The 21994-nt window shown below is 47.1% G+C and overlaps 1 protein-coding gene across 1 annotated transcript; it reads left to right on the forward strand.

Moving 5' to 3' along the window:
- Window positions 1-1457: 1457 nt before the first annotated feature.
- CCDC63 (coiled-coil domain containing 63) lies at window positions 1458-20915 on the forward strand. The gene is made up of 10 exons (XM_054996872.1): window positions 1458-1531; window positions 4357-4546; window positions 7325-7444; window positions 9435-9616; window positions 11691-11872; window positions 13366-13583; window positions 16809-16883; window positions 17058-17250; window positions 18015-18212; window positions 20690-20915. Exons 1-10 carry the CDS (start codon window positions 1473-1475, stop codon window positions 20824-20826), a joined length of 1554 nt encoding a protein of 517 aa, XP_054852847.1. The 5' UTR covers window positions 1458-1472; the 3' UTR covers window positions 20827-20915.
- Window positions 20916-21994: the final 1079 nt, after the last annotated feature.

The following is a 21994-nucleotide window of genomic DNA, read 5'->3' on the forward strand; positions in this document are numbered from 1 at the left end:
TATATCTTGCCTGTCCATGTGAAAAGTAGTCTGTGTTGCCGTTTTGTATGGAAAATGGAGCGTAGAGTGGGGGGCCACTTAATCCAGCCCCTTTACTTCCTTGTTTTGCTGTCCTGTGTTGTTAGTGAGTCAAGATGAAAGGCACAAACACTCCTATAGAGTCCCCATATATCTGGTTTGGCTTTAGAAGCCAGCTGAGGGGTTGGACTTACTAGCTAGTGGGCGGGGCTTTCTTGTTTCGTATTGCTTTTCCGATGTTGCAGAATTTCCCAGCTCAGAATTTCGGTTTATTTGTTTAGTGCATTGATTATTTTTCCTGGAGGTTGAGGGGAGAGGAGTTATGAAACTGGAAGGGCAGGAATAAAAGTGGTGCCAGAATAGCAGCACTGTATGTATTGAGCCGGCTAAGTGGAAGCCCCACCGTGTGGGTCTTGGTTCTGAATTGAGGAGGGTGCCCCATCTTCCTTTCTCTTGTAAAATCCCTTGGCTTCAGGTTTGTAGCTGGGTGCATGACCCTGGGGGATCCTTTGGCTTGTGTGTTCCCCTCCGTTTCCCCCCTCCTTCTTTGAACAGTGAGAGAGTTCAAGATTTCATCTTTTCTTGCAAGTTGTGCCAAAACGATCAGCTCTGGTTCTCCTTCTTCCCTGTAAACCAGGACTCCGAAAAAGTTCCAAGATCTTCCTTTGGAACCCTGGTTTTCAGGGAAGAACAGTTGTAACTCTGTGGAAAGGATGGGAAAGGAAGGCCCCTGGCTGCTGATTCCACACTCATTCGAAGCATGGCTTGCTATTGTCTCTGAACCATGCCACCGGGGCCAGCATCAGTACATAGCTAGATGGGGCAGTTGCCAGAGCCTCTGTGGGGCCCATTGCTGATGATGTCCTACCCACACGTTTCCTCTGATGCCTGGGCATGTGGGTGGGAGGCAAGAAGGAGAGCCTAGAAGTGAGTAGATTTGAGCACTCATTGCCCAGGGCTCCCCCAAACTTGGAACTGGCCCTGTGTGTTGCTGTATGATCCCTTGGAGCAAGAGAGGCAAACAGTAGCCACATTTTTAGCTGTAGCTGGAAGAGAAGAGACTATTCAGCCTCTATGGTCCCAACTCGAGCTCCCCCCCCCAAAAAAGTCATGCTGGTACTCTTGATGTTCTTCCCTCTCAGCCCAAGTCCTGAAGGCACTGGTACTGTATAATGAGGAGCTGCAGCAGGTACTCCCTAAAAAAGGGGCCCTGTTCCCAACAATATGGTACACACACACACCCTGCCGTGTCCTTGTGTACTTTGTTAGCAGAAGTTACATAGAAATCCCCCAGAACAGCCTTTGGGTGTTCCGAAGTCGAATGATTTTTCCCCCCCAATCCATAGCGCAACAGAGGATCCCACTCCAGGAGTGAGATCTCAGAGTATACCGAGAAGGAGAAAGAGATGATGGCCGAGATGGAGCTGAGGAAGCTTCAGCAACAGTTTCGGATCATGGTGGAAGGCCGGAAGTCTTTTGGGGTCAAGACCCAACAGCACCTCTTCAAGCAAGAGTAAGTGGGGTGGGCTTTTAAGGGGGGCTGCCCTGTGCAAATGGCCTTGCTGAATCAATCAGGCTAGAATCCTCTCGTCCAGCCTGTGGCCAGCCAGGCGCCTCTTTTGGTGCTTGCAAACAAACAAAGTATGTTGTCGAAGGCTGTCACGGCCGGAGAACGATGGCTGTTGTGGATTCTCCGGGCTGTATAGCCGGGGTCTTGGCGTTGTAGTTCCTGACGTTTCGCCAGCAGCCAAGACCATGGCTATACAGCCTGGAAAATCCACAACAACCAAACAAAGTATGGTCCAAGCACCTGGTATTCCAAGGATACTGTCTCTGTATATGGAGGTTCCATTCTGCATTCAAGTCGCATTCCACTTCTTTTCCTGGTGTCGTCCCATCCTTTTTATAAATCAGATTTGTGACTTTTAAAAACAAGATCTAATAGCCCTTGAATGACTTTTCTTTATGAACTTGTCTAGTCCTTATTTTTAGATCTAAACTGTCACCATACAGCATGTGGCAGTCAGTTCTATAAGCAGATGTCATGGGTGGGTGAAGAAGAACTTCCTTTTTCTTGTGTCAGCCTTGCAAATCAGTTTCTAGCCCAGGAAAATAGTTACTAGTCTGCTTGTCTGCGCATACACCATTTTGGTACTTTGTGACAGGTCTGCTGGGTGAGGGAGGGGTGTGTGTGTCCAGTAGCACCTTTAAGACTAATCAACTTTATTGTAGCATAAGCTTTTGAGAGCCACAGCTCTCTTCGTCAGACGAAGAGATGCATCTGATGAAGAAAGCTGTGGCTCTCGAAAGCTTATGCTACAATAAAGATGGTTAGTGTTAAAGGTGCTACTGGACTCTTTTTCTTTCTTTCTTTCTTTCTTTCTTTCTTTCTTTCTTTCTTTCTTTCTTTCTTTCTTTCTTTCTTTCTTTCTTTCTTCTTCTTCTTCTTCTTCTTCTTCGACCTATAAGTCTGAAGTAGTAACTAAGAATATGAGCAAGGAAGGAAGAATTCAGGCCAGAGAAAGCCAGTCCATAAGCTACAAAAAGGCTACTAAAATTCTGGCTAAAATGAATAAATTTTCCAGTCTTGAATTTGTTAGCAATTTAAGGACTAAAATATCTGGTGTAAACTCTGTCCAGTGTAATGTCAGGGGTTTGATCCTTTTTTGTCTCGCCTTGCTGTCCCAGGGACATTCAAATAAAATATGGGTTACAGATTTGATAACACCCAGACCAGAGCCGCCATATCTATTTGAGAAAAGTATACCCAAAATGCGGCCTTCAGAGACTGCAGAAGGTAGTGCATTCAGTCTTGCAAGCATAATTGCTTGTCAGTATTTAGGAACTGCTAAGCCAAACAAATACATTGGAATCGGAAAACGTGTTCTTCCCTTTACTTGTTCCCATGTAAAGGGATGAACAGATCCTTACATGATGGGTGGTGTGAAGCGGATGGGGAGCTAGTGGCCGTGCTTGCTCTAGGCAGCTTGTCTTCGTGGTACAGAAAGGTACATACATTACTTTAAATGTTGGAGGGGGGCAGAGGCCCACCCCTCTTCCAGGCTTACCAGCGTTTCCCCAGTTGGTTGCCTGCAGGTGACTGGATGAGTCACTGTTTGCAAACCTGCACCAGGTCTATGGAGGGACAGATGGACTTTTAAATAAAATCTGCTGAAATAATATAACTCTCTGTTTTTTTTTAATAAAATTTTTTATTAGTGAGTGGTAAAACAATGAAAATTGTGCAAATTTGACACAAATAATCCCATTTTGCCCCCTGCTCTAACCCCCACCCTTTTCCTCCCCCCTCCCTATTGACTTCCAACAGCTTTCCAACCCCTAACCCTTCTTATTACTTAAATCTATTTCATTTATATTTCCCTACCAACTCTAATTCAATATCTCTTATTCTAAGCACATTCTTATTTTTACATAACCTCTATCAAACCTACTATCAATATAGTATATCTCAACTCAATATAACATACTAATATAATACAATATATAACAAAGATCACCCTATCTCTTACTTTAAACTTATTCTATTTCTTTTCTTTTCAACGTATACTCCATCAAATACACTATCAATATAGTATATATCACAGTAATATATTATATATATGTTGTATGCTATGCCACCAATGTAGCACAGCACACATCACCACACAACACAGCCACATATCATATTATATATAGAGTCTGATCTACTAACCCGTTGTTTTATGTCATATATCATGTATAGTATACCTCATCGAGATACCTGTTTACCCCTTCTCATTATCCCATATATTCAATGTAAAATCCCCTTAAACATTATATAAGCTTAGATTATAATTACATTCCCCCTAAATGGTAAGATCCCTTCTCTCTAAATAACACAACTCTCTGGAGAGTATGGGAAAGGAGGGACTGGAGTGCCTGATTCCACACTCATTCAAACTCTGGGTTGCTTTTACAGAATGCTTTTTCTGTTCAAAGTACTTGATGTGCATTTTCAAAGTAATCTTTCTACAGTGACCCTGAAAGATCGTAGAGACCAGTAGCACCTTTAAGACTAACCAACTTTATTGTAGCATAAGTTTTCGAGAGCCACGGCTCTCTTTTGTCAGATGCATTGTCAGATGCATCTGACAAAGAGAGCTGTGGTTCTCGAAAGCTGGCGATGCATCTGACGAAGAGAGCTTATGCTACAATAAAGTTGGTTAGTCTCAAAGGTGCTACTGGACTCTTTACTATTTTGCAATTACCATCCCCCTGACATACAAGTTTAAGTGTTCAGATGGACTTGCAAGTGTTTTGATGAATAGGCGTACAGTTTCCTCCTCTCCTCCTCTGCAGAAAACAAATCAGTGGCCTGAAACAAGAAAATGAGGAGATAAACTTACTCTTGGGTCTCTGCAAGTCACCCCGGAATGTTTTCATGGATGACCACAACTGCATGGAGCTAAAGTTTCTTCTGCAGAGCAAAGACGATTACGATGCTCTCATTAGAGCCACCAAAGCCTTAATTGCTGAACTGGATGACAAGGTAGAGGGTGTGAGACATTCGCCAGAGAAGTGCAAAGGGTGACAGCCGCACTGCAAATATACTAATCGCAGCATTCCTTCTCTCCCTCCCCTCTCCATGAGTGCACCACAGTTTTCTGGGCGCTGCTTTTGGGGGTAGAAGTCACTTTATCCTTTGTGCAATTCACGTGGCAATATTTGAAGGGAGGGACTTGCAACAGCCTTTAGCCAAAGTCCTTCCCATTTAGACCAGGGGTGGGTGGGTGGGTGCAGAACCTTTACGTAGTTCAGGGATTGTTGGGTTGCTTGTGTGTATCTGCAGCTCTTGGGTCCTTTGTGAATGTGTACAAGTTGTGCAGTTTATTCTTTTCTACGGCTAGGCAAGGTTTGAAGAAGCTTAATTCTACCATCATTCCAGAGTTGTGTTAGTCTGTTGCAGCAAAAATAAACGGGATCCCATCCTACCATAGAATGCAAACAATATAGCAGGTGGAAGCAAATCATAGAGAACTGGTCAGAGTAGGGTATGGTGGGATCTGAGTAGCTGAGTAGCTAGTGAAGAAGCAACTAGTAAAGAAGTTGCTTCTTTGTTAGATGTTCCGTCTGAAGCAGACATCAGTTGTTCACTCAGTTTGTAAGAAGGAGACAGATACGGAGGCCAGCCTGCCGCATTCCAGTGTTTTTGCTGTTTTTCTTGCATCTTTTTTCAGATCTGATTTGTGGCTTTTTAAAAACTTGAAATGCATTTGCAACACTGCCCTGTAATGGGAAGGTTTCTCAAGGCTACTGGCCCTTTAAATTTTGTTCCTTTATTTTACAACAAATTCCTCTCCCTTGCTTAAATAGTTACTTCCTGTTCATTGTCATTCTAGAGACAGTCTCTGTACAGGAGACCTCTTACAGGAAGACCCTCAAGGGCAGGGAGTCGCAATGTTAACCAAGAAGCATAGTTTTAAAAGACAGAGCCGGCAGAGATCGCTCCTCAGAGAGTTTGTTAATTTCATCTTCACCTCCTGAAGGCTCTGTTAATTTCACCTCCTTTTTGGAAGGCGAAGATGAAATAAACAAACCCTCTGAGGAACCATCTCTGCTGCTCTAGACACTTCCTGGCTAACATTGCATCTCCCTACACTTGAGTGTCCTCATGTAAGTGGTCTTGTGTAGAGAGACTCTGAGTTGATCCCCTTAGAGACTCATATGTGGCTACATGCATCCTCCCATTGGTTAAAACTCATCTTTAATCTGATGGGTCTGGTGCCCCTTATCCTTGCCGATAGTCACCGCTCAACTGGGCAAAGAGCAATTGAAGGAAAACTCCAGGAGCATGGCCTCTCCCCCCAAGTCTTACTGCATCTTGGGTACCATAAAGCAAAAGAACCAATTAAACAGTGGCTCTGGGATCATGGTGGCTCAGTGGTCAGATAGAGCACAGATACAGAAATATCCAATTATCCTGCAGTACGCTAAATGTTTTCAACCAGCAGATTCTCTTAGATCCCTTGAAATCTCCGAATACAGGAGAATCTCTACCCTTGCATGCTTCAACGTTCTCCCTTCTGCCTTCCTGAAAGGCAGATCCCATTGTGTCTCACTCCCTCAATGGCTCTGCCCATGCCATACAGGGAAAATACGGTCTATTGAACATGTTCTGCTGCAGTGCACATTGTGTAACAACATCCAATATAGCTCCAATCTTGTCAACTTTACGAGGAAGATCTGAACACCATTACGCCTCCCTCCTCCTTGCAGACTCTTCCCAGGAGATAACTAATAAAGATGCTAAATTTTGCCTTCCGGCGTGTGGGATATGCAAATGGCTGATAGAGCCTCAATAAGTTTACTCCTTTGCTAGAGGAAGGTATTGTCTCTCCATCTCCCCTATAATACGCATTCCCTGTTTTGTGCTTGTTGCACTGTCTATGCTTTCCCTGTTTCTATTTCTATTTTATTTTTCTTTATTTCTTCTTCTTGTTGTTGACTCTCCAGAGTTGATCATGTATCGAAATAAACGTTGAACTGAACTGTTGATTGTCATTAGCTCAGACATTCTTGAATTGGTTCTTAACAGGGCTTTTTTTCAGGGGGAACGCGGGGGAACGGAGTTCCGGAACCTCTTGAAAATGGTCACATGGCTGGTGGCCCCGCCCCCTGATCTCCAGACGAAGGGGAGTTGAGATTGCCCTCTGCGAGGGCAATCTGAACTCCCCTCTGTCTGGAGATCAGGGGGCGGGGCCACCAGCCATGTGACCATTTTCGCCGAGGGCAACCCACTGAGTTCCACCACCTCTTTTCCCAGAAAAAAAGCCCTGGTTCTTAATTACCATTTTTTCCTCTGGGTAGGTGCTTTAATTACTGCTTTTTTCCTTTTCAGCCAAAGCAGTTGCTTGTTAATTTTACTCATTTCTATCATAATTGCAGTGCTAGAATGTTCTAGCACAAGAGCAACTCAGGTCCGAAACCGGTTGGACCTTTTATAGCCCAAAGCCTTCATGAAAGATTGCTAGAGCCCCTCCCCTTGTGGGAGGAGTCCAGGGATTTAAAGGGACAGTGCTTTCAGTGGGAGCTATGCACTGTAGAATGGCCATGAATTTGTCCGTGCCTTCTGTCTGTAGCGGACGCAACAACTTGAATGTTTGGCAGCTTGTTTTAGGCGCCTCACGTCAAAGGTTTTTGCTACAACTTGTAGGATTGGGGCCTGGGAATTCATCCTTCACCTTCTCGCCCTTTGAAGAATCGATGAACCTCCCACTCTGACAACATGGATGTTGATACATATTCCTTCCTTCCTTCTTCCGTAAAGATAGCCGAGATGGAAAAAAAGATCGCCAAGCAAAAAGTGGTTATAATTAAGCTGAGGCAGGAGTTTGATGGGAAGTGGCTGCAGAGGCAGATACACCTCCTGGAGAACCGCCTCAGTCACGTAAGTCTCTCTCTACTTCGCAAGCCTGAGCTCCGCTTTGCACCTTCCCCCTCTCCTGTGAGCCACTGTCTGGCCCCTTTTGGAGGTGGCAATTAAAAACAACGACCTGTTAAAAACAAATTTAAAAACCCAGTTAAAGCTGCTGAAACAGAATCATCCCAAACCCTGTCTCCTGCCCCACTTCCCAGTTCCTCCAGCCTAAACAAGAAGGTAAGGCATTAAGTATGTCCCTCTTTTTGCCTGCTGCTAAGCATGGTTACTTACAAGCAAGCGACTGAGCTCAGTGGATCTTACTCCTAAGTCCGTGTGCCTCAGAGAGCTGCTTAAATGGCTGTCTAGGCCCAGTATTCTGGTTCTGAGTAGGCAAGCAGGATGCCTGTGGAAAGCATCCAGCTCTTGGAGAGCCAGGGGACAGATCTCTTGGGTGGAAAAGCTGATTTGCCTGTGGAAGGTCCCTGGACAAGCCCTGGCACCTCAGAGCCAAGCTACAAGTGACGCCTGACACTGGTTGGACACTTGTCAGCTTCCCTCAAGTTTTGATGGGAAATGTAGGTATCCTGGTCTTGCAGCTGTAATGGAGAGCCGAGCTGTAAACCAGCATGAACAGATGAAGTTGGCCCTTGTGGCAGGCCTTTGCGTCTCCAGTTGAGAGATCTTAGGAAAGACCACTTCTGCTGACCCCAAGAGACCTCTGCCAGCCACTGCTGAGCTAGAGGCACCAGTAGTCTGACAGTAGAAGGCAGCTTTGTACGTTTACCCACGGAGCCCCCCTTTGGCAAAGAGAAGGCTCTGGTTCAGTCTCTGGTACCTCCAGAGTCTCAGGTCCTAAGAGTCTCTCTACACGTTACTAAGTACCCAGGGACGCTCAAGTGCAGGATTGTATGTGTAGTCCTCAATTCACGTGCAGGCTGTTCTTAATGCACGCGAATGCTGATTTCACAGGAGCTCCCTTTGTGTGATTGCATCTGCAAGTGATTCCGAAGGGCAAAGCACTAATTCCACTGTTTTTGCTGCAAGAACAAGTACTGTAGGCTCCTTTGAATTGCCTGTTTGCGTTTCTTTAAGGTGTGAGAAAGTGTCAAGATAGACATTTCAATGAATGGATGTGGGGGAAACTCGGATACCTTTAGCAGTTGACATCAAATGCATAAAAGAATTCACGTGGAGCAAACTGAAGTGTGACTGTGCGAGCGAGGGCATGGAAAGTTGGAGGGGGGGGGGACACACGTGAAATGAGGTTCAACTTGAGCGTCCCTAGGTACTTAGTAAAGTGTAGAGCGACTCTTAAGTACATGCTCGATTTGCCTCATTTCCTCCTCCAGTTCCAGGCTCAATTTCCAGGCAGAGTGGGCCTTCAGATTGGGACCACAGCATGTGGGGAGAGGGGACCGAATCATTCCTCCAGCTGTTTTCCTGACTTGAAACAGCTAGGGGGGATGACGAGGTCATGCTGTTTGCCATGCTCAGAAAGCTCATCTTCATCCTCTAAGTTTCCCTAAATAAATAGAGACACACACACCCCACAGCTGTTTCAGGTCGGGAAAATTATGCAGGGGAGAAGCATAAGCTGCTTTTCTTATGCTGTGGCCCTGATCCAGACTGGTCCCCTTACAGACCTGGGAGTTGATTTCTGAACATGGAAATGTGCACATTTGATCACTAGGACCCAGAGAGGAGGTGAGGAAATCGTGCCGTATAGTTAGGCCCTGCAGCCAGCAGGTTTTAGGAAAGATCTCTCGGTCTGTGTCTCTCTGCCGGAAGAGCCACTGCTAGACTTGGAGGGACCAGCGGTCTGAGGGTCTCACCACACAAGACAAAATACACTCGAATTACGCGGGCAGTTCGAGTGTATTTTGTAATTCGAACGTATTTGAGTGTAATTCAAGTGTATTTTGTCTTGTGTGGTTTGACCCTGACTCACTATTCCCGCTTCCTGCTGTGCGTTCCCTGACATGACGCTGATGTACCGTTTGGTCCTCGGTCTGTCCAGGTAACGGTTTATTTTGACAACATCCTGACCACCAACGCCAAGCTCCGTGAAGAGATCTCGAACCTGCTGTGCCAGAAGTCTGTTTTTGACGGCATCTACTCCAGGCTCCACAAGAAACTGGAGCAGCAGAAGAAGATGATGGACGTGTCTATTGAACAGTCCACCATAGCCTGTGAGCAAAGGTATTTGTGGCGAAAGGAGATTTTTGCAGCCTGCGCCAAGACAGAAGGTGGCCCTACCAGTTCCAAATGGCTGCATGAAGCCCCAGAGAGGTTGAAAGGAATGCCCGTTGACATTGCAGGTGAAGGGTCCGCTGGGCAGCCTTCCCTGCGTTAAATAAAAGAAAGCCCTTGCAAACAGAAAAGTAGCATGTTGGGGTGGAAGGTTCTAACTCAGTCTTTTGCCTGCTGAGCTAATTCTCTATTGGCAGGGAGATTTTTAATGTAGGGATGTTCGAGAATGTCTGAAGTAGCTAAGCCCATTCCATCATTGCAACACTGTACCTGCTCATTCCATCCGGGACCAAGTATTATTGGACAGCCAAATAAGATGGTATAGTCCTGACAGGGTAGAATGGGTGGAAGATCACATTTCCCCATGATTGCTTTGGATAAAGCAAAAAACTCCTCCTTTCATCTATAAAACTAGCTCAGCAAGATGTGCACTGGGCTACACCCTTTCTCTTTGCAATGCTAACTTGTTTTTGTAAAAACGGTATGGCATGATCTGCATAGGGGAGTGTTTTAAAAATGGCACCCCATTTTTGTGAAGTGGTACAGCCCACTGGCTGGGGTTCTGAGATTATCCTAGGGGCTTTGCCTAAAGTAGCATGCCTGGGGGGAGCCAGAGCCCATGATGAAAGACAGAGCAGTGTTTCTTAATGACTGTTGATCTAAGTGGGTGTTAAGTATTAGGAAATGGCTCCGGCTAAGCACCTATCAGGGCTGGAAGAGATTAACACACACCTTTTCAGGCGAAGACAAGAAAGGGCTGGTTCGATTTTGGAACAGACCAAGGCACAAGCAGGCAAGCAGGGCGTGAGGGTGTGGGATTCCCAACTCTCAGGGATCTGATGCTGGGTGGTGGATCTACTGCCACGTAGGAATTCCTCTGTCCCTCCAAAAGTGGTGTATTTTGTGTGTTTATAAATACAGCAAATGATCTAGAATTGCTGTCTCTGGTGACCTTTCCTCCAAAGATCCAGAGGAGTTAGCCGTGTTAGTCTGTAGTTGCAAAACAGTAAAGAGTCCAGTAGCACCTTTAAGACTAACCAACTTATTTGTAGCATAAGCTTTCGAGAACCACAGCTCTCTTTGTCAGATGCATCGTCAGCTTTTGAGAACCACAGCTCTTTTTGTCAGATGCATCGTCAGATGCTGTGGTTCTCAAAAGCTTATGTTACAAATAAGTTGGTTAGTCTCAAAGGTGCTACTGGACTCTTTACTGTTTTCCTTCAAAGGGAATTAACCCAGGTAAAGCACCAGCCCCTAGATCTTCTCACGGCTCAGGGAAGTGGAGCACATTTAACAAAACATTTAAAAAGAATCGTTTTCCTTTGTTCAAAAAAATCATTGTTCAGTTAAGCATGGTGGACCTTTATAGCTGATTAAAAGATTTGTAACTGATTAACCCAACCTGATTAACCTAGAGCCCTGTAGCACAGAGTGGTAAGCTGCAGTACTGCAGCCCAAGCTCTGCTCATGACCTGAGTTTGATCCTGGTGGAAGCCGGGTTCAAGTAGCCAGCTCAAGGATGACTCAGCCTTCCATCCTTCCGAGGTCGGTAAAATGAGTGCCCAGTTTCCTGGGGGTAAAGTGTAGATGACTGGGGAAGGCAATGGCAAACCACCCCATAACAAAAAGCCTGCCAAGAAAACATCATGATGTGACATCCTTCCATGGGTCTGTAATGACGTGGTGCTTGCACAGAGGACTACCGTCACTGTTTAACCTAACCTGTGTGTCAGGGGAAGAGTGCAGCCTGTCTCTTTTCTTTTTGGTGAAATTGAACAGTGTTTATTTTTACCACATGGCTGGTAGACCACCTAGGGCCCAAATTACATTGGTTTGGCGAGTGACTCCGGCCTGCACCTTAAACAGTGGCTTGCGCTCAACTTTTGGCCCAAACGAATGCTGTTGATGTATGCAGGCACACTGAAGTGGCATGGGGGGCCGTGGGTGCAAGAGGAGGCGGGCCTCTTGCCTTCCTTGCTAATGCAAGAGCTTTCTAAGCCTGTAACATCTTGCCCACGTTTAGGGTCGAAGCCCTCGCAAGGATTTCAGCCATGAAGGAAAGGCGCTGCAAAGACATTGCGCAGTTCAATATAGAGTACCGGGAGCTGGAACGCGTCTACAACCACGAGACTAAGCTGAAGGCGTTTATGTTTATCAAATTGGTGGACCGTTCGGAATTTGAGGAGCAGGCCAAGAAGGAAGAAGGTACCGGGGGGGGGGCGGGGGGGGCTCTCTCATCTGCGTTGGTCTTCTTTGCACATGCAGATCACCACAACCCAGCGGTCATAGGCACATTTGCCACCTGAGGACTGCAACTGCAGTTTGTTGTGTCTAATGAGGCCCTGGTTCAGATCCTTACTCAGCCAATGAAGCTCATTGCCTTTAAGCCAATCGCCGTCTGGTCAGTCTAACCTGCTTCACAAGGCTGTTATAAGGATAAAAGGGAGGAGAGGAGAGCCACTTATGCTGCCCTGAGTTCTTCAGAAGTAGAGCGGGATAAAAGTGCAATAGATAAGAGTATCAAGCAATGTTATACGTCAGAACTTTGGCACCTCAGTGGACACTTTTCATGTTCAGACATTCATCGTAATAATAACATTTGATTTATATACTGCTCTGCAGGACAACTTAATGCCACACTCAGAGCAGTTTACAAAGCGTGTTATTATTATCCTCACAACAATCAGCCTGTGAGGTGGGTGGGGCTGAGAGAGCTCCAAGAAGCTGTGACTGACCCAAGGTCACCACCACCGCCAACAACAACATCATTTGATTTATATACTACCCTTCAGGACAACTTAGAGTATTTCATCTGGGAGACCCACATTTGAATTCGCAGTCTGCCATGGAAGCTCACTGGGTTACCTTGGACCCATCACACATCCTCAGCCTAACCTACCTCACAGGTCCAGAGGAGTTGGCCGTGTTAGTCTGTAGTCACAAAATAGTAAAGAGTCCAGTAGTACCTTTAAGACTAACCAACTTCATTGTAGCATAAGCTTTCGAGAACCACAGCTCTCTTCATCTGATGCATCATCAGATGCATCTGACGAAGAAAGCTGTGGTTCTCGAAAGCTTATGCTACAGATGCATCTGGCGAAGAGAGCTATGAAAACTTATGCTACAGATGCATCTGACGAACAGAGCTATGGTTCTCGAAAGCTTATGCTACAGATGCATCTGACGAAGAGAGCTGTGGTTCTCGAAAGCTGACAATGCATCTGACGAAGAGAGCTGTGGTTCTCAAAAGCTTATGCCACAATAAAGTTGGTTTGTCTTAAAGGTGCTACTGGACTTTTTACTATTTTGCTACCTTGCAGGGTTGTCATTGTGAGGATAAGACGTAGGTGGGGAGGAGAAGGCTGTAAGCTGCTTTGGGCCCCCATTGAGGAGAAAAGTGGGAGATAACTGAGCTTTCACTTAAAGTTGTAGCAAGCAAACAGTTGTATGTGTAAACCTGCTTCAAGTGTTAAGTCATCGAGTTACGAGGAACGAAGCAAAGTTCATACACGTGTGCATGGGCCCTACACAAATGTGCATGTGTGAAAGGAGTCATAGCGGGTCTAATGTTTTTATATGCATTTTTAAAAATGCAGTTGGTGAAGGTGTGTTTTTTTTTAAAAAAAAGCCCCCCTAATCTTTTGATTCTAGCAGCCTCCTGCGCCTGGACTCTGTGACACACCTTGCATTTCTTACAGCTATCAAGGCCCGGAAGCGGGCCAAGACCAAAGGCGAGAGCTTCGAGAGCTACGAAGTGGCCTACATGCGCTTGCTGAAACTGACCGAGAACGGCGACGTTGACCAGCTGGTGGATGACTTCATCGAGAAGGAGGAGAAGAACTTTGCCTACTTCAGCTACGTCACAGAGCTCAACAACGACATGGAGAGGCTGCAGAAGAAGATCGAGGACATCCAGGTCGGCACCTGCTTCCCCGTCCCTGCACCTGCTGTTCTGTCACCCACACTGGGCCTCTGGTTGGAGAACCTTCTGCAAGCCGGCTGAGTTCTCCATGTAATACCAGCGACAATTTAAAAGAGAGTAATAATCCTAAGCCATTTTAATAGACAAACGTGCCTTATTGCTGCCACCATGCAGCCAGCAGAGAGATTGCAAGACAGTGGATGTTTAGAAATGCCCAGTTATAACAGCTGTTATTTAGGCCGGGATGAGCTGAGCCATTTGAATTCCGCTTGGAAAATGTTCTTGGCAGGAATCCTGCTCCTCCACGAGCACACAGAGTCCACCCTAGAACTCTGGACTCCATTGAGGAGTCAGAGACAGTCTTGCAACAAATGCATGGAAGTCACAGTTGCATCGCCAAACAGGTGATGTCTTGATGACCTCATATCCTGTCACCTTGGCACATTTGGTACATAGAAGGGTAGTACGAGAATGCGATCGGTGAAAGTGTCAGCATTATTGTTTTCAAAGCAAAATGGCAAAGAGTCTAGTAGCACCTTTAAGGCTAACCAACTTTATTGTAGCATAAGCTTTTGAGAGCCACAGCTCTCTTTGTCAGATGCATGTTTTCAAAGCAGTGGTTTCTGGATACAGTACAGTTAGCAATCACAGCTAGAACTGGCAGTCAGGTAATCAGTTTCTGGGATCCACTTGCATTAAGGCACATGGCACCACCATCTTTGCTCGCTGTCCCAGAGCCAGTCCTGCTTACTAATATTACTCTGTTTTTTTTTAATTGTAAGTTTTTGTATCCCTTGTCCTAATGAAGCTAACAATGAACGAGGTCTTGTGGATATGTTTGGATAATGGTGGTGTTTCCCCTCATGTGATAAGAGAGGCTGTTTGCACTGCAGGATTGCCACTGTTGGTGGAACAGACCTGTCGTCCCTGAAAGCAGGATGCTCTGCTGAGCTATGGCTGAGATGAGTCCGCCTGAAGCCATGGCTGGATATTGATTTTTTAACCATGGTTACTCTTAACTGTGGTTTTATTTGATGCATAGATTTAGGCATCTTGGCTTGAACTCCAGCTGTGGCATCACAGGTGCCCCAGCTGCAGAGATACCTGGCCAGATCAAAGCAACAAAGCTAGCATTTTTCAGGACAAACCAGGATTTGAATGTATTGTCGAAGGCTTTCACGGCCGGAGAACGATGGTTGTTGTGGGTTTTCCGGGCTGTATTGCCGTGGTCTTGGCATTGTAGTTCCTGGCGTTTCGCCAGCAGCTGTGGCTGGCATCTTCAGAGGTGTGACACTGAGAGATCTCTGTCTTTTGGTGCTACACCTCTGAAGATGCCGGCCACAGCTGCTGGCGACACGTCAGGAACTACAATGCCAAGACCACGGCAATACAGCCCGGAAAACCCACAACAACCAGGATTTGAATGTTTGGTTTCAAACTCAAATTTAAAACAAGCCGTGAGTTTGTGTTCTCTCTCTCAGCGGATCTCCGAAAATGGAGGGCGTGTGATGATAGGTTCCCAAGGTGATTTATAGATAATAAAATTCACACAAACAGTTTTTAAACACGGACCATAGTGAAAAGGTCACGGAAACACTGAAAACCCAGAAAAACCGTGATTTAAAAGATCAGGCAGTAAAAACAACCATCAGTCTTAGGCCATTTAAAACAAGAGTCTCAAAACATTGAGAGCGCCAGGCCAGGCCAGTAAAACTAGAAATAAAATCAGCTCACTTTAGAACAAGCAGCTTTTCAGAACCAATTAAAACATCCTTGAAAGCAGCAAAACAACATCTTAAAACCGATACAGAGGACATATTTTTTTAAAAGGCCAGTCCCATAATAAATACACATGCACAGATGGATCAGATCAACAAAATGCCTTGGAAAAATAAAGCCTTCCGTTTCAGTGCCAGGGAAGCACCCAAGAGGAGGGCATTCCACAGGTGGTCAGTCTGGCACAACTGAGAAGGCCACACGCACGGATTGGCGTAGCATGTAGTCAGCTAACTGGAGGCAAGTCACTTATCTCAAAAAGCGTATTATAGTGTTGGCAAAGGTGCATGTTGGAAGTTAGCAGAGTTAATGTAGAGATTGCGCATTGGAATTAATGAGAACAGACATACACTCCAGTGTAGCTCTGTAGGTATACTTTACTAAAGGATAAAAATTAGGGTTCCATTGGAGAAAAATAATACATTGCTAAATTGACTACACCTTGCTAGAAAAGTAACTGAGAGAGTAAGAAAGCAAGCTGAGACAAAGAGCAATAAAACTTCAGTATATAGCATCACTTAATTGCCTCACCCAATAAACAGGTTGCCCAATAGAGAATCCTAATTCTACTTCATTATGCTTAGGGACTCCCATTTCTATGGCGGGAATCCAAATTCGAGGCCTAAGTGGTTACATGCAGATAAGTTTACTAATTCAGTAACACAGTTTAACTCTTTCATGACTGAAATGGAAACACTTGCTAAAGACCCAACAGTGGAGAAAGGCAAACGGGGGTGGGTGGGGGGGAAGCGCCTTCCAAACAAAGAAAGGCTAAGGAAGTTGGGGGGATTTTTTTCTTCCCCCCCTTTAATACTGGAACTTGCAGGTATTGAAGCTGATGCACAATACATTCAGGGCAGGTGAAAGGAAGTAACTCTTCATTCAAAGAGTAGATGACTTGTGGAATTCCCTGCCGCAAGAAGTGGTGTAACTGGCTTAAAAAGGGGGGGGAAATTAAAAAGGAAAAGGAAAGAAAAATTCACGACAGAAGTCTATTAATAGCTATTTTCAGAGATAGAAACCTTCTGTCTAACTGAGGGGCAACAACAGAGGGGCTTTGGCTTGTAGTCCTTCCAGGGCAATTGGGAGGCCACTGTGTGAAACTAGATGGACCACGCATCTGGTCCAGAACAGCTGCTCGTATGTAGCTCACCAGCCATTGAACAATGAGCTTTCCGATGCTCTCTCTGTTTGGTTTGAGCCGCTGAATTCTCAGGAGGTGCAGTGCATGGTTAGTGTGCCATCTTGGGGTGTGCGTCTCTATGGTATGGTCATGAAATCCAACATGAACACCTCAGCATTCCCACATACGTGTTTTGTTCACATGGCCACCCAGGGAAGTCGGCCACATTCTTAAAAGGCTGTCTGGATGAATGAACTGTGGCTGCTCCGCCATTGTCCGTGAATCGACCCGTCAGCTGTGTGCACTTCTGTTTTCTGCAGAATGAAATTTGCGAGCTGAAATCCCAGCAGAAGAAGGCTGAAGATCTCATTTATAGCTCCATGAAGGAAGTAGAGGTAAGGCTGGGGGAGAGGTATTGGTATTGTATCCTGCAGAGCCCCTCCCCTCACAAAACCCCGCCCTCCCCATGCTCCGCCCTCCAGTCTTCAGGTAATCCCAATTCTGAGGCTCCCATCCAGCTACACACGACAGAATCTGAATTGCCTTGACCGTTCTTGTCTGTCCAACAGGACAAGTTGCAGAAGACTATTGAAGATGCCAACATGTATGAGTACAAGTTGAAAGAGAACAGCAAGGTCCTCGACCACCTGAAATCGGCCGTGGACTTCCTGTTTAAGCAAACGGGCTGTGACGCGACCAAGATCAAGGAGCACCTCGGCGAGACCGGGGAGATCACCAACCAGAATCTAATGCAGTATTTCAGTGAGTAGCCCAGGAGGCTGAGGATCAGCCCCAGAGCGCAGGTAGCCTGGGCTGTGCACTGGATGAAAAGGGCACAGGGCGCTGGTACGCCGAGGGAGTTTGTGATCTGCACGCCAAAGGTCCTAAGTTCCATCCCTGGCTTCACTAGTTAGAAAGATCGAGCCACAGCTCACTTCCTCAGATACAGAAAAGAGTTCAGTAGCACCTGTAAGACTAACAAAATTTGTGGTAAGGTATGAGCGTTTGTGAGTCACAGCTCAATTCTTCAGAAGCTCATACCCTACCACAAATGTGTTAGTCTTATAGGTGCTACTGGACTCTTGTTCTTTTGTACTGCTACAGACAACTAACACAGCTACCCATCTTGACTGTAACAGTAGAAAAGAGCAAGAGTCCAGCAGCACCTGTAAGACTAACAAAATTTGTGGTAGGGTATGAGCTTTCATGAGTCACAGCTTATTTATTCAGATATAGTGAGCCGTGGCTCACGAAACCTCATACCCTACCACAAATGTTGTTAGTCTTACAGATGCTACTGGACGCTTGCTCTTTTCTGCTGCTACAGACAGACTAACGCAGCTACCCATCTTGATCTTTCTCTGCCTGAGGCCCTGGGGAGGCACGGTTGGTGTCAGCGCCTCCCAGTCCTGAGCAGGAGGGGCCAGTAGTCTTGACTCTATGTAAGGCAGCTTCATGCGTGCAGCTGATGAAGAGAAAGCATTGGGGGACCTATAACAGGTTTTCCCAATTGGTCCTTTCCGCAGGTATTGTAGAGAAGAAGAGCAACGACCTGCTACTGATCGAATCCTTTTTGCGCTACAGAGAGTTGGAGGGGGAGCTGGATATGGTCCCGCTGTTGAACCCATTTCTGGGAGGTTCAGCCTTGCTGAAAAAGCTGGACACCGTTAAAATAGCCCCGCCGACTGTTTCTGCAGATCCATTTGCAGACCTCTTGGAGCCTTGTAAGTAGCCGGGGTTCCCGCAGAAAGGGGCAAGAGTGAATCTCCAGGCGGCCCTAACCAGCAAACAAGCCCGAGGGCTAGGATCACCGGATGGGCTCTTTTGCAAAGAGAGTTCCTTGGCTGTCACAGACCCGATCCGTTACCGAGTCCTCCTGTCTCTTGCTCATCAGGTGCCTGCCCCTGTCCTGTTGACCAGACCTGCACAGGGACTTTTGTGCTCAGAACGTAATTCCCAGACCTCTGTGGGGCCTGTTTGGGTTTGGGACTGTGGTGCACAGGGAGAGAGGGTTAGACCCCCCCCCACCCCGGCCCATTGCTGTTTTCCTAACCTGAAACCAGGGCTCATTTCGAGGGGGAACGCACCGGAACACCGTTCCGGTAGTTCCTTGAAATCAGGTGGCCCCGCCCACCTCACTTTAAAAGGTTTTGGGCTGTTTAAGCCTCGATTGGGGCCCAAAACAGCTTAGATTGGGGACGAAACAGCCCGGATCAGGTCGTTGCCAGGTGGGGGACGCTTCCTACTCCTGGCAGAGACACGATCCTGGCCGTTTCGGCCCCACTCCTGGCCAAAACGGGCCCCAAAAGGCCATTTTTGGCTGTTTTGGGCCTGTTTTGGCCATGCATTGGGGCCAAAGGGGCCTGGACTGGGTCAGTGCTGGGCAGGGGAGGGTTTCCCTGCTCGACTCTGACCAGATTCGGTCCTTTTTGGCCCCTATCCTGGTCCAAAAGGCCCAAAATGGCTACTTTCGGCCATTTGGGCTATTTTCTGCCAGGATCGGGGCCAGAACTGCCAGGATCTGGTCAGTGCCAGGTGGGGGGACCCTCCCCTGCCCAGCAGTGATCTGGTCCCGGCTGTTTCGGCTGTGATCCGGGCCCAAACGGGGCCCAAATGGCCATTTCCCGCCCTTTGGGGCCCTTTTCTGCTGGGGTCAGGACCAAAACTGCCAGAATTGGGTTGGTGCCTGGTGGAGGACCCCTCCCCTGCCTGATACCAACCCAATCTGGGCTGTTTTGGGCCTGATCCAGGCCAAAACGTGCCCAAAATGGCCATTTGGGGCCTGTTTTGGCCTGGACTGTGGGCAAAACGGCCCTGATCGGGCCACTGCCAGGTGGGGGAACACTCCCCCATCTGGCAGCAGGCGAAGCCTGGCCATTTTGGCCTGATCAAGGTGTGTGGCATATGTTAATGAGTTATGCTAATGAGTTCCTGCAGTTCTTTTTCTACGAAATGACCCCTGCCTGAAACTGTCCTGGGGAGCAGCTCTTTGCTGCCGTAGAGAATTATGTATACTGATGGACTACACACAGGTTTTCCCAGTGAGGTTAATAGCAGCCATTTGGGGCCACTTCAGGTCAGGAAAAGTGCATGGGGGAAAGACGGAAGCCTGCTCTCCCGATGGCCGTGGTCCCGTTCTGGATCGGGCTGCCCATGCGCCTGTGCATTAAGTTTCAACAAGGAACTCCTAGCACATGCGTGGTTGGCAAGGATATGGGGGCAGGCAGCCCTGAGGCTCATTTAATGTGTAGCTAGGCCCTTAATCTTCCAGCAGGAAAGTCCCTCTTTTGCCCAAGCAAATGACTAAACCTCTGCCTGTGACTCCACATAAGGCCAATTTAAGACCCGCCGTGGCTTAAATCCTGACATAGTGTGGTAAAAGCAAGTGGCAGCTTAAATTTGGATTAAATTGCAAAGTTCTGTCTCTTAGAAAATGTTTTAAAAAATAAGCCTCAGATTGCTGATTGGCTCAGAGCCAAGCTACAAGTGACGCCTGACACAGGTTGGACGCTTGTCAGCTTCCCTCAAGTTTTGATGGGAAATGTAGGCATCCTGGTTTCACAGCTTGGCCCTCCATTACAGCTGCAAGACCAGGATGCCTGCATTTCCCATCAAAACTTGAGGGAAGCTGACAAGTGTCCAACCTGTGTCAGGCATCACTTGTAGCTTGGCTCTATCATAGAAGATTGAAAAACAACAGCGGGGTTGTGCAATAGCTTGTTTTTAGGGCCAACCACACTGTGGCAAAAGAGCAGGCAAGCCCTTTGAGTTCTCCAGGAGTTAGGCTAGGGGTTCAAATCCAAAAAACAAAAGGGGAAAGAAAGATGGGGGTCAAGGAGAGCAAAAGACACCTCAGGGCAAGATGGGGGAAATCTTTGAGGCTTTTGGAGTGCCAAGCCTTGAAAAGGAAAGGGGAGCAACCAATGTAATGGAATTGGATGTCACTGGGTTAAAGTGGGCTTTAAGGTGTACCAGAGGACAGAGAAGTTAAAAAAAAACCTGGGGAAGTCTTTCTATCAGCACAGTTGAAGATTAATTTTAGGTGGTGCTTTAGGTGTGGAATCCTTAAAAGCCCAACTGGAAGTAAAACTGCCTGGAGTTGGGGGCCGTGGGGTGGGAATCTGACGCCATAGGCCATGCCCACCCACATCTTCCCAATTCCTGATTTCTAATGGAGCTCCATTCTCTCTTTTTGCAACAGTGGAGGGGCCCCTGGACCACACTGCCTTGCGTGGCATAATATTAGAGAATCAGGAGAAAGAGAGGCTGAGGTCCAGAAAAAGCTCAATAGAGAGGCTGGACTCTGTGAGAGAGAAGAAGAAGAGCTCCCCAGTATAGGAGCAAAAATGCCCCGCTAGGAACTGTGTGAGTTTGTGCTGTTGTTTAACTCCCTTCTTGTTTTTCTGTCAAATGGGATCGGATCCCCCAGTGAGCTCCCACTTCCTAAAAAGTTGTGAATAAAGAACCCCGTTATCCCCATGGATTTGTGCAATCTGCTTCTTTTGCATCCTTGTTTGAGGATAAGGGTTATCTCTTTGGGGGAGTGGAAATATTTCTTGATGCATTTTCGGAAGCCTCCCGCAACAAACATTCTTCTTTGAAGAATCCAATGGGAGCTTAGAAGCTGGAGGAGGGAGGAGCCTTTTTTCCCTTGCCACACACACATACGGACTTCCACCCTGACTTTTAAGAGTCTGAAGCTGTTACTGATTTTCCCCCCCACTGGGTGGATCTTGCACAGTCAGGAAATTTCCTGCTCTTGGCAGGTCCATTAGCTGGGGAAAATAAAGCCACGTATGCTGGTGCTGCCTTGGTCTTTCCGTTGAGGATTCTGATGCAAGCCGGCTTGGGGACAGCCCATACCTCTGGGCCACAGCGCTTGCTTTGCATGCAGAAGGTCCGGGGGTTTGCTGCCAGAATTTCAGTGCAAAAATAGCTCACTGCCAGCTGCTCATTGCAGGCAGAAGTAGGATATCGAAGCTTGCAAAGCATCTGGGAACCGCACAAACACAGCAGTGGAACTCGACACACATACACGCCAGGGCAGTTACAGAGGCTTGAAGCTTAGGGTTGCCATCCTCCAGGCGAGGCCTGGATATCCCCTGGAGATCAGTTCCCCTGGAAAAAATGGCTGCTTTGGAGGGTGGACTCTGGGGCATTATACCCAGCGGAGATCCCTCCCCTTCCCAGGCTCCATCCAGTAATCTCCAGGAATTTCCCAAGCTGGAGTTGGAAGTCCTACTCAAGTTCCTGGAGCAGGGAGGTGACAGGCAAGTGGCTTGCTCTCTTCCATCTCATAATCCAGAATCTGCGATTGTCTGGAGCGATGAAGCAGGGCCTAGGACCGCATCTTGGACGGCAGATGCTTTCCAGGATCAGCATCTGGATTGGGCAGCTGCTGAGCCTCATGGTCTTGGGAGGGCCCTTGTGAAAGAATTGGGCCTGCCTCCCACTCCTTCCTCCCTTTGCATGGGAGCTGCAGGTTTCTCCTTGTCCTCTGCTAGTT

Source organism: Eublepharis macularius, chromosome 13 (assembly GCF_028583425.1).
Source record: "Eublepharis macularius isolate TG4126 chromosome 13, MPM_Emac_v1.0, whole genome shotgun sequence".
NCBI classification, from domain to species: Eukaryota; Metazoa; Chordata; class Lepidosauria; order Squamata; family Eublepharidae; genus Eublepharis; species Eublepharis macularius.

Bases quoted from the DNA above. Each gene is read 5' to 3' on its own strand.
- CCDC63 (XM_054996872.1), top strand. From the start codon at position 1,473: ATGGTGGAAGGCCGGAAGTCTTTTGGGGTCAAGACCCAACAGCACCTC. The intron at 9,617-11,690 runs GTATTTGTGGCG...GCCCACGTTTAG, and splicing joins ACCATAGCCTGTGAGCAAAG to GGTCGAAGCCCTCGCAAGGA. The intron at 13,584-16,808 runs GTCGGCACCTGC...TGTTTTCTGCAG, and splicing joins AGAAGATCGAGGACATCCAG to AATGAAATTTGCGAGCTGAA.